The 13,097-nt window shown below is 36.4% G+C and overlaps 1 protein-coding gene across 4 annotated transcripts in view; it reads left to right on the top strand.

Moving 5' to 3' along the window:
* The window catches only part of ASCC3 (activating signal cointegrator 1 complex subunit 3), a 287,466-nt gene extending 275,745 nt beyond the window's left edge, over window positions 1-11,721 (top strand). For all 4 annotated transcript variants that reach the window (XM_068937883.1, XM_068937886.1, XM_068937884.1 and 1 more), the window contains 5 exons: window positions 2,210-2,361; window positions 2,872-3,022; window positions 8,602-8,808; window positions 10,797-10,972; window positions 11,071-11,721. In XM_068937883.1, the coding sequence (XP_068793984.1) occupies window positions 2,210-2,361; window positions 2,872-3,022; window positions 8,602-8,808; window positions 10,797-10,972; window positions 11,071-11,218 (834 nt within the window). In that variant the 3' untranslated portion in view covers window positions 11,219-11,721. The remainder of the gene's footprint in view (window positions 1-2,209; window positions 2,362-2,871; window positions 3,023-8,601; window positions 8,809-10,796; window positions 10,973-11,070) is intronic.
* The last annotated feature ends 1,376 nt before the right edge of the window (window positions 11,722-13,097 follow it).

Raw genomic sequence — 13,097 nt, 5'->3', positions numbered from 1 at the left:
ACAAAATTATTAACGTCGTGCTGTGATGTACTATTTCTAGGGTAACTAGAGATGTTCTTAGAGTGTTTGAAGATGTTAGGGTTATTCCTCCAAAAAAAGCAAAGTTAAATGTTAAATCTATGACTTTATTAGCTGAAAGGCACTTTATTCACATTTCATAGGAAATGAAACAACATTTGTGTAATTCAGGGTAACGTTTTAAATATTTTTCTAAGTGTCACCAATCTTATCATCCTGATAGGAAGAAAACCTGTTGAAATTGCACTGTAAACTGCTAACATAAATTGTGTGACTGACCATGACTGAAACTAGCTTGTGTCTTTAAACTCAGCATTTCTCCAGAATCAGTGTAATTTAATTGAAATAGCTCTGCATGTGTAAACAACTCCTTTGTTTAAAGAAGATTTCACTGTTTAGTTTGCCTTAAGTAAATGCTGCCTTTTGTTTGTCTGTAAAACATTTGATTAAATGTAAAGACTTATATAGACAGCTTCTCGTCATTACGCTAGTGGCTGGAAAATAAGTTAAAATTATTGCAGGTATGTGCTATCTAAGGAAGTATCAAAACATAATTTGTCTTGGAAAAAAAATAGAAAAATCTTAGGCCTAGCCCAAAAATTGAACTACAGGTCGCCTAGCATCGAGAAGAAAAGATGGTATTTAAAGAAATATGGAAACTTCAAAATATACCAGACTCTCTTCTTGCTTTCTTAAAAAACGTTTTTGAATATTTTAATGAAACCCCAAATTTCCTACCTGCAAACAATTGTAAATACGTGACTTTCTACTGAATTAGAATGCTCTAATGTAAGACCCACACTGTACTGTGATTTTAATATTTTTAATCAATAAAATTAGCAAGAGAATTTAACATTATTGTAGCATAATTTTCGTCATCAGCTGAAATGTTCCCATAAATCATAATTGTTTTAATGTAACATAGACAAGGTGAAAAATATACTGCATATTCAAATAACTATATTCACTATAAAAATATTATGTTGAAACCGAAGGCTTATGTTTGATATTTTCTCCATTGGAAAATTCTTAAATTCTCTTTCAGACTAACCAAATAGAATTTAAGACCAATCTTAAAAAAAATCTGAACACAAGATTAACAAATTTTTCATGTCAGCAGGTCACTCACAGTGGACAAACTACTTTTGGTGATTTAGATCCTCTGTATGCTACAGATACTTATGTTTTACTTCTTACTTGTATTGTCTATATAAAACATACATACTAAATAGACATAGAAATGGAACTTGGACTCGAGGAATGAAAGGCAGGATGACCATTGACACTTGAAAGTGGGGTATAGAGCTGGGTAGGGTGTTGGGAGGTTTGGGGGGGGGAGGGTTTACCTTCTTTGGGAAAGTTTTTCAGATCAGAATAGAGATGCCAAAAGAGCGACAGCCAAAATTCCTCATTCTCAAAACAACCAACTATTTAAAATGCAAAGAGTGAAATCCATGTTGTTTCTGACTGATCTGACTCACCCTAGGTGAATTTCCTGATTTTTTTAATCATTAGCTATTTTGTGGTCTCTCTTCAAGATTTTCGGTTAGGTGTCAATATGTTGAACAAAACCTCAAAAATGCTCGTTAAACTAAATTTTAGTTTTCTGTCTAGCCCCATTTAAGAGATTTTTTTGAGCTTTAAGACCTTAGATTAAAACAGGAGTAATAACAACTGCTATTGGTAGGTGACATCAACATTCATTTTTAGAAGACATGTAAATACATTGTTCTTCTTAAATAGATCAAGGATTTTTGGAATAATTATGCAATTCTGGCAAAGCTCTCATGTCAAAACATAAACACTACAATTAACTGTAAATTTTCCCTTTACAGTAAACTTTGAGATTTACTCCTTTCATTCTGAGTTGGATTCTGTAAAAGAGAGATTATTTTTAAGAGCAAGATCTCACCTTATGCACCCACCCCCCAAAAAACATGGTATAAATTACTCACCCTTTCAAGGGTAAGAGTTGGTGATGATGCAGGCTTTAATGCGTTTTTTTCCAAGATTAATTGATAAGGTGCCTACTGACATCAGTAGGAGTCGAAGGATATTCTGATATTGTATGCCTAGAAATTTCTGTATGTTAAACATGAAATAAATGTTCTTACTTGTATGAACATGGTATACAATTATACTTGCATTCTCTCTCTCTCTTTTTTTTTGTGTATATGTCATCTTTGATTAGGCAATGCTGGATGTTGCAGCACACCACGGATGGCTAGTGACTGCTCTGAATATAACCAGTCTGATACAGATGGTGGTCCAGGGTAGATGGATACATGACTCTTCCCTGCTTACTGTGCCCAATATAGAAGTACAACACCTTTATCTTTTTAGGTATGTAACTCTTCTAAGCATTTGCAGGTTTGCAATTTCATTACGCCTCTGATTGCTAATACTGATTGAATGTCACTGTTGTGCCCAAGAACATTCATTAACGTAACGGAAGCAAAACTCATTCTTTCACAGTGATTCTTTCCCAAATGGAGGTTTTGTTTCTGTTTTCAATTTTCACTGATTACTTAACCCCACAGAGTATTTTGAGAACCGTAATTCCAGACAAGTGAACAAAAGATGACTGGAAGGGTTCCAAATTCTAGCAAATCTAACTCTGTATATTAATTACGTCTTTATTTTAATTCACACTAGAAATACACTAGTACCCACGTTAATATCATAGATGACGTCAGGCTGTGTGAGTGCCTCGATGAGGCAGCAATTCAAACTATTCAAAAAGAAATGACAGGCATTTAATAACAGAAGCCATTATCAAGTTTTACCACCACAACAACTGAAAACAAATGTTTGATTTCTCTCACTGGGCATATGTCTCGCTGTCTGTATCAGGAAGTGGAGCCAAGGAAAAAGGAAGAGTGTGCATGGAGGTTACCAGGGACCTGTTGAGTGTCTTCCTGAGCTAATGGCTGCCTGTGAAGGAAAAGAGAATGTTTTTGCTTCCATTGTGGACAGTGAACTGCAAACAGCACAAATTTCACAGGTGACGCTTTCTATCAGTGTTCATTTTGAGTATGATTGGAAAGGAAGAGTAGCTGGCAAAAGAAATACTCTATTCACTTCCCTTCAGCAAATATCACGTGATGTTCTGTATAAAATGCAATACATTGATTGCTCTAATTTCCAGGTACAGCTACTTTGCAGAGGTTCTTCCCTGCCTGTTTTCTTAATATTATTTTCTCTTATCCCTGTTAACCAGTAACAGAGTCTGGTTCATTGCTGATATTACCACATCTCTTTGCTTTAAGATGCTTGTCTAGGCCATTCAATCTGCTGACGGTTATCCACCTTTTCATAGTCAGCTATGCACGAGGAGTACATGCATTGCAAATGCCATTGTGCCTGGTTTCTGAAGTGGTCTTTCAAACACCATCTTTTCTGAGAACACTCTTGGTAAAAGATCCAGCACTCATTTTACGTTTGAAACGGAGAAAGCAGATGGACTTTTCACACTTACAGAGGAAGAAAAAAATACTTGCAAACGTTGAGGCCGCTAGAATCTTATTTTCAGTTTCCAGCAGTTTGCAGCAAAGGATAGCTCTGTCTCATAGTGTTCATTACACCATGAACCTATTGATTTAAAATAAATGTATGAAAGAAGAAAACGTTGCAATCTATACTTCAGATGTTTCTATCTGAATATTTGAAAGGACAGCAATATGTCCTGTATTTGACTGTTCAGCTTCAGCTAAACCTTTTAGTGGTATGCAAACAGAAAGAAAAGTACTTAAATGTCTATGACAGACATCTGCATTTGTAAGTAAATTACCATCAAAATTTTGAATTAAGAAAATGTATTGACATCAAAACAAGGCTTCCTTTAAGAACAGATTTCTAACATAATACACATTGATTTCAGTCCAACTTTTAGATGTGATAAAAAATTAGAACATTGTTATAATTAGTTCAGGGAGAACTCAGAAGTAAACTTACTTAATTTATTTGCATAAATTGCCATTCTGTTATCTTTAAAAGCAAATGCAAATTGGCTCTGTCTGATATGATGATGGTTATTTGGCTCAAAAGTGCTTCAATTTGCGTAGCAATCTGGTGTCGTCTCTGCAGTGAGGCGATCCCAGGTAACATACAAATCCTGAATTATTCCAGAAATTAGTATGTTTAAAGCATCAATTTAAGTGCTAATTGCAGTAGTAATGAGAAAAAGCAGTACTACTGTGCGATTTGCATCTACTGCCCCATCAGTATGCCTGGAACGGCTGCTGACTGGCAGAGGATTTGGCTGCTAATTAAATAATTGTATGCATGGCAGTGTTCTCGTCTGATTCAATAGATGAAGATTAATCCTCAGATAAATATGTTTGGCTGGTATTGAAATGTCTTAGCAGTTTCTTCCAAAATAGCTTGTGTGTATGTATGTGGTGTGTATGTACACTCTGTGAATGACTGTGTGCCTCTATATATCTATGTTTGTAAATACAGATGCATATAGGAGGGAAAAACATAATTCCTTAGCATCATATGAGGATAAAGCTTCATCTCCATGAGTTCAGAAAGGCTGAATTACTTGTGTTTAACAAAGCCATGACTGTTTTACGCATGTCGCTGCAAATGCGAAACCTTTACTACCAACATTTTATATTCTTTACAGCATTTTTTTTTTGCAGAAAAACTATCGTAATACCTTGCAGAGAGTTAAAAATTACATTGAGACTGCCTGTTGAATGCTTGCACGTGCAAAGCTTTCATTGTGCAACTAACTGGACGGGGAGGGGGGGGCCAACCAAGAGAAAAAATTGTCAATAAAAATATATCTTTATGGCGTACTATCTAAAGCTTACACTAAGATTACAGTCTTTAAGCCTGGTATCCTAGAAGCAGACCTGGACGGAGTTAAAATAAAGTGATAAGTATGCCAGCAAAATGCCTAGAACATTCTTCTCCTAATGGTATAAAACTTTTACTTCTAACTTGCAGTATATTTTATCTATATCTTAAAGCCGTTCCTAGCATGAAACTGGTAAAGCTTGAGATATGAATAAATTGATATGAATAAAGGACAGGAAAAGGAAAGAAATTTCACATTTGGAAAGACGAAAATATCTTTTACGCAGATTGGTAATTAATTTTTAAATAGCAGCTCTTGAAGCTGCTCATGGATTTGGAATATTAGGCTAAGTCCTGGGGAGAGAGATTATTGGCAAAAATGCTAATGATATTTTCAAAGGTTCATGAAGAATTTCTCATGTGATTGATTTGAATCTTTGGGTTTTGTGTGTAAATATCTATATTGTATGTACATACCTGAACATGTGAGTGTGTTTATGTGTTCAGAAGGAGAGAATATGTGCATATGTAATCCTATACAGCAAAAAACAGTGGAATTGTAAAAAAAAGAAAAGAAAAAAAAAGAAAAATCTAAATGACTTGGGAGCCTGGCTTTAATTTTCCAAAAGTTAGTTATGATCCTAAACCTTATTGAAAGTCAATGGGCTTTAAATGCCGACAGTAAATTCAAAAATTACTTAGAGTCTATCCCAGGTCTTTGGCTCCAGCTTCATTTTTATATCAGTGATTAATTCTGAGTCTGTATTTTTTTTAATCTTTTTCAGTGTCTAAGTTACTTAGGTTCCTTTTAAAATCCTAAGCTGATATTTTTACTATGGAGAGAGAAAAAAAAAACTGCAAGATTGAAATAATATCACCTCCGCTCTAGTAGTAGCTGCTTTAACTCTAGAAGTATCTATGTTTCTTTATTCTTCTTTTTCATTTTAGCTACTGTTACTTGACATTTTTCCTCAGTAAGAAAAATATGACTTTATTTTCTCCACATTGCATGAATGATGAGAAGGCAGCCTACTGCAGTGATCAAGCAGTATTAACTTAAACTGTAATTGTCAAAAACATAAGGCCTGGAGAACTGGCAGCATTACAGCTACCTTGTTATCAGATTAGAAAGTTACCTAGAGTCACTTTGTTCTGTTAACACTGTAAAAAAACCTGAGAGCCTCTGGCAGATAAAATATGTTGAGGTTGTATTGTATAACCGGGACCAAAGAGAGGGTGATCGTCAGGCTGGCATGTGTCAGGATGGTTATACTGGGGACAGTGGAGTTATACTGCTTTAGTGCAATGAGAATCTCACTGTATGTCTGTAAAGTTCCTGTGGTAGGCTTTATCTTAGAAATCTTTCCATTAAACAGAAAATCATTTGCCAGTTAAGGTGTAGGTACTCAGGTTGTCTCATCCAGTATGATTGGCTGGAGGTGATTTTAGTATTGTCTCGTGTGTTAAAACGTAGTGAGATCCTGGCAACAACTCATGAATTAAGGATGTCTGGTGCTTTTTATCCGTCTTCAAGGTGCTGCCTTTTTTTCTGTTTTTCCTTTCAGAGTTGGGACAGAAAGGGGGATATTTTTTCCCTTGGTGTTCTAGCTGTTTATTTGGTATACATATTTTTCTGGTCCTTTCTTAGCTAAAGCATTATTAAGGACATTAGTGCAGTTCATCAGTCTCCTGTTTTACACTCTAGTTGCATGAGGGCTCACAGCTGGCCCTGCCCACCTTCTCCATTGAAGTGACACAGCTGTTCACCCACCCTACCGAAGAGGGGGGAGAGAGAGAGAGAGAGAGAGAGAGATGTTAGTTTTAACCTAAATCAGTCTTCTCATGTAGTTCAGCTGGGCTACAGTAATACAGCCATTTTAATCCAGCATATGTCTGCACTGCACCCAAAATGGGCAATCCTGCTTCCCACCCAATGCTATTTTCACCTTTCCGGACTTAGTTCACTTCACAGCTGCACAAATGCTGTGGGTGGTACAAGCGAGGAGCCGGGGAGGTGGGGAGGAGGGATTTGATCAACCCCCTCACTGACAGTCAAAGTAAAGTGGCCAGAAACCAAGTGGCTACATGAATACTGGTGCCAGCAGGGGAGGAGGTAAGACCACCTCTTTTTGTGGCACTGAAGGCTCATGCTTATTCAGAGGGCTCACAAGATTAGAGAATATGTTTTCACAGTCAGCTTTGAGCTGATCTGAGTTCATGCTGTCACCAAAATGACTAACAAGCTGATCCATCTAGCTGCGCAGTCACAGTATGGTAGTGCCAACAGATCAGGAATGGAGAGGGGAACAGCTAGCCAGCGGGGAGGGTGCAGGAGAGAGGCACAGCACCACCTGTTCCTATGGCAGTGCAATCTGAAGTCCACTTGCATAATCAGGGATACAACAGCCAGGGTATTATCATGTGCCGTTATTATCAGTATGAATCATGGCAATGGTGTCTCCAAAAATGTAGCATCAAGCACATTGAGGAAAATGAATAATACATTTATTTTCATTGATGAAATGAAACTACATTTATTTAAAAACATAAGATGGTCAAATTGATACATGAAAAATAAATATATAAGCCTTTTCCCAGAGAAAACCTTTTCATTCCATGTCAGTATTGCCCATGTGACTATACGTACCTTTTGCATTTCCACAAGTTCTCATTTTGACATCTGTTGGCTTTTTACCAAGATCAGTATTCTTTCCTTGGTCTCCTTCCTGCCCTCTAGCTTTTTCTAAGTGTTTGAAAATATGAGAGACATGTTGATTGTTTGGAGGAAGGAGGGAAGGGCAGAAGGTTGTTAGTTTTTCATTTGTTTTTCTCCCAGTGCCTGCTTCATCTTTCTTTTTCACCTATAGTGAGGCCCCAAATCACTCACAGAAAATTTCTACAGAAAAGATTCTATTTCAAATTGCACTGAGGATATATGCCCATTTTCTTTGTACTACGTGAAAGCCTACATTACTCCCTTCCACTTTTGTCACAGCATCTGAGAGCTGCTTGTCCTTGCCTGATAGATACCAAACTGAAGGACAGGTAGAGCTGCGTTTTCAGGACTCCTTATTAATTGCTACCTGTAAGGTTGAAGAGGATGTCATGATCAGCTACACAAATTGTATGCTTCTAGCAACTCTTCTCTGTAGAAAGATGAGAAATAAAGTTGAGGGAGTGTTGCAGCTCATGAGAAAACTCTGAGACTTAGGAAGCCTCAGAAGGACTGTGACAAGGAGGGTTTGTGAAGATCAATGCAAGAAAAACCTTAAAAAAGTAGGGATAACTTTGGATAAGCATTTGAACTTTTGGTTAATTATCTGAACTGATCCTCTGAACTCTCTGAGGTTTGCCCATTGCTAATTAGCACAGCAGTGACTTGTTCTTCATGGATTATGCTAAGGAAGTTTAATTTAAAACCTAATTATACTAGTTTTTAAGTGGCTTATAGGAAAAAAAATACTTAAATCGGGAGCAGTAAGGAATTTTTCCTGTGTTCAGACATCTGTAATCTTAGTGAGGCATGTATAATATGCTTGAGGAGTTTCATACTTGTTTTCTTGCTTAGAAAAAAGTAGTGTAAGAGATTAATGAAAAGCATTTTATACTTAGGACTCTGAGCATTGAAATATTAGATATTATGTTTTGATACATAATAAAATATTCCTAAAATGTAATAAATATGTAGACTGCAGACTGAGTTGTTGTTATTATAATGACAACAGTCTGAATTGTATAGGCTGTCTTGTAATTCGCTGTGGTCTGTTTTTTCTACAGGCTTGGAATTTCTTATCCCGTTTGCCAATTCTGAACATTAGCTTGAGCATCAAAGGCTGTTGGGATGACCCAGTTCAGCCACAGAATGAAGTGCCTGTTCCTTCTTTGACAACAGACGTGCGAGATGACAAAAAGTGGATCAAATTACATGCTGATCAAGAGTATGTGCTCCAGATAAATCTGCAGAGAACCCAGATGGGGTACCAGGTAAATATATTTATCATTTCCTTCCCAAGTGCTGCACAGGATTCCAAAAATCCGTTTACATCATCAATAAAGCTTTACATAGCATAACACTGTTTATGGGCCTGCTAAGAATGTTGTAAATTACAAACACTTTCAAAGCCTTTTCTATATCAGTAATGAGCAGGTGGTTTTCTAAGTTACAACTGTATAGCAAACAGATTCGTAAGGTAAAAGCCTAGACCAAGCCAAGTTAATGAAAAATCTCTCACTGCCTTTTACGAAGCAGAGACTTTTTTTGCTTGGGTACTATAATCAGTGACAGTGGAGGTGGCAACTTCAGAGGCAATATTTAAGCACTTCCCAGCCCCAAACTCTGACCCCTCACACTCTTACATGTCCTGCTTCCCCAGACAAGTTTATAAGTCTCACTATTGTAGTCCCATTTACCTCCAAACTACATACCAGTCCTATGCCTATACGCATGTTTCTACTTATAACAGATCGTCAGGCATTCACTGAGCATGTGCTTCTGATACTTTACATATCAAACTTCTCTAAACAGCTCTTCAAACAGCTTCAACACTCTGCAACTTTAGTCCCACCTCCTTGCCCTGCTAAAGCATATCCTGTTTCCCTTTGGGCTGGTTACCTCACCATGCCCTCGACCATTCTTCAAGTTCCAAGCCAGAAAAGCCACTACCTGTGCAGGTTTCAAAGTGCTCTGCTTGTAGCAGCAGCAACTGGTTGTACCTGTTGGTCAGCTCTTAAAAGAGTTAAGATTATGCCTCCTACATTCAAATCAGACACTGCTGACACAGTAACCACCACTTATTTATAGATGCATTGTTTTTCATCATTGCAAGGAATGAGTGACGTTACGGACCACTGTAGGGTCCACTCAGATTACAGTGTTGCTTACTGTGTTTTCTAAAGCATCATGCAACTGGGAATTATAATTATCAGCATTTTTGTAAGATATGAAGAAGACTTCAAGATGTAGGCAGAGAACAGTTTTTAGGTCTCACTTCTGAGACTCTAAGATGACTCTTCATTCTGATAAGAAGAATAACAGAGACACATACATTCTGTTGTATATCCTGAAATGTGAAGTTAACTTACATTAGTTAAAGAATTATACCTGAAAACCTTTAGAGGTTATACCTTTGCAAAAGGTTTCTTGTCCTGATTACATAGCCTCATAAGGGAGACTGTTGTTTTTAAACAAAACGGGCCAGTGCTCCTCCACAAGCTGTTTCATTTGCTGTGGCAGTTACTAAGAGAGTTCCTAACCAGAAGGCACTGAAAAGAGGAAGAGAGCGGGAGCGTTTTATGCCGTGATCACTATTTTATAAACCTCTCCTAGCATCTGATCCCTCTTCTGTAATGAACAGCTGAATCAAACTCTTTCCGAAGCTTCATTGCTGCATAGGTGCTTTTTCTTCTATATAAATCTTCAGTAAAACCTCTCCATCTACAGTACACAAAATGAATACTGATTGAGTGTGCATCATTATTAGCACATCTTCAGCTTCAAGCAATAAAGTCATTGTCTTAAAGAATCACTGAAATAATCTTCCATTTTGCTATATCAACCTTAAGTAAAGACTCCAAGTACTGTTTTTGTCTTTATGTTAATTTTGGACAATGTTGTTTTAGTATTATTTAAAGACAGGAGGTTTACAATTAACCCTTCTGCAGTGAATAGCGTTTGGAATATATTAGATGAAATTACAAAAAGGGAACTGTATTTCCATTCAAGTTTTATTAGCTTAGAAAATAAGTGCAATCTTATATTCTGTGTTTTAATGTGGAGTCTGGTTTTTTTTCAGTCTTCATCTAGAAAGAAATAACAAAAGTATTTTAGGTTGGATTTGGTTAAATTCTATTATTATGCAAAAATTCATGACAATGTCTTTTTTGTGGGGTTTTTTTTTTTTTTCATTCAAGGAAGAATGGTATCGTGGAAAGGTGATTTCCAGTTATACTGAATTGTTTCTTTTCCCTAACAGGGAAAACAAGACAGTAAAGCAGTGGCTCCTCGATTCCCCAAAGTTAAAGACGAAGGATGGTTTTTGATATTGGGAGAAATTGATAAAAAAGAACTCATTGCCCTGAAAAGAATTGGATATGTCAGAAATCGAAGTACTGTCTCCGTTGCTTTTTATACTCCAGAAACTTCTGGAAAGTAAGACAAATTTAGAAATTAAGTTATCTTAATGATTATCTTTTCCAAGTAGCCAAGTTTTAATTTCCAAACTAATGATTCTGCTTTCTATGTTGTAGGTATATCTACACATTGTATCTCATGAGTGACAGTTACCTTGGCATGGACCAACAATATGACATTTATCTGAATATTATACCAGGTAGTACTTCAGCACGAGTCACAACAGAAGTGTCAGATGTGATGAGTCACCTGGCTCTGAAGTAAGGTGATCTGAACAGTCCATTTAAAAGAACTGATCTTGCAGCTGGGAGAGTCAGTCACTCTGAACATCGGGAAAAAAAACATGTGTTTGCCTTAGTGGAGCCAACTTCTAACCTCAAGACACCTAGGAAATTGAAAGTGACTACTGTATTGACTCTGGTAACACAGAGTTAGCCACAGTGGCCTTATTCCTTTATAAAGTTTTGTCTTCTATTGTTTCACCTTTGTAAAATCTCCAGAATTCATTTTGATCTGTTTTACTCCCAATAGAGTTTCCACAATTGAATTTTGACACATCAAAATAAGAAACTAAAGGATACTTTACCTTGCGCAAATTTAGGGCTATAGTCTTCATTTTGAAAATTGTTCTGTAGCCTATGTATCAATGTAGCTTAAGTAGTCAACTTTTTTTTATTTATAGGGAAAATGGAAAGTTTGATCTAAAAACTGAATAAAATATTGATGGATGTGTCTTATTTCATGTTTAATAAAAATATATTCATTAACATGTTTGCATTAGATTTTTCAGTGTAAAATATGATGTGCATAGTAATAACATTCTCTTCTTAAGCATGCTACATTTTGAAGGTGATAATCTAAATAAAATTTTCACAAGTTTATCTTATAGAGGCAGTAAATACGATTATAAGGATTTGCAAAATATTCCAAAATATTTCTAGTATAAGAAACCATGCAATATATATAGATCATAATTAAAGCTTATTCTTTATATATTAGTATACAATTCCTTTAGAGGCATTTTCCTGAATTTTGAACTCAGCTGCTGAGGCACATCAAATTGTGTGGCCTGTTCTAGGGTTCATTGCTGAACTAAATTCTAACTAAATTCTGTAAATAAGGGAGTGTTAGGCTCCAAAGAGCGGGGTTTACAACAACCAGCAAAATGAGCAAGGAGCAGTTCTGCCAGCTAATACGCAGTGTCTAAGAGATGCCCAACTTAGTGATAAAGTTAGTACCGTAGAGGAACTCTCGCCTGCAAGACAGGAATGTGAAGGGAGAAGGAAGCAGCATCTGTTTTTTGCATAAGACTCTGTATTACACTGCTTACCTAGACCTACGCCTAGACAGACACCGAGGTGTGCTGTCTGTCCTCTTCTCAGCCTTAAGGGGATTCAAGGTGCTGAGCTAGTACTTAGGGACTACAAAATATCATCGTGCAGCTTCATTCAGATAGAGTAGATCTTATACTGGATATTAATATTTGAACTTGTTCAGCTTTGCATTTAAAAAATAAGTATTACCTCACTGAGGTAGCATTCTGCTGTCTTCTCCACTGTGTTTCACAACATCAAATGATATATAGCAGAGAGCTGTCACTGGGAAGTTTCCCAAAAAATGACAGCAAAGGTGCTGCACCTGCACTGCAGCAGAGAGAAGGCTAGCTGATTTCACAGGGGGAACAGTTGAAAAGTAATATTTTTTCAAACCCACCTGGCATGCTCTAAATTATGAGCAAAATTTTTAAAATAACCCATTCAGTAATTGGATGTCTTCTCAGGACTTCAAGTCACCTGATAATATTAAAAAAATATTATGTGCCATTATTACAGATTGACTTTATTGCATGAGACAATGAGACAATAATATTAATAGAAAGAGTTGTCACTATATTATCAGCCTGCTAGCTGATACTTCTGCCTTTTTGGCCATTTAGTTAGACTATATCCAATATACTACGGTGGTGTATCACCCAGCAAATGTTATTTGTCAAAAAAATTTTAGTCCAAAGTTTGGTTATACACACATTTCCTGAAACTCATTTTTTTTTAAGAAGATGATTGTTTTTTTCTAATCTGTAAGTAAATTTTTTACAGAAATTAAGTCCTTTCTTTGGGAAAGTTCTTGGATTGAAGCACTATAT

The sequence above is a fragment of the Struthio camelus genome, chromosome 3, assembly GCF_040807025.1.
Source record: "Struthio camelus isolate bStrCam1 chromosome 3, bStrCam1.hap1, whole genome shotgun sequence".
NCBI classification, from domain to species: Eukaryota; Metazoa; Chordata; class Aves; order Struthioniformes; family Struthionidae; genus Struthio; species Struthio camelus.
Note: the sequence above shows the minus strand (reverse complement) of the source record. Positions and strands in the feature narration are given on the sequence as shown.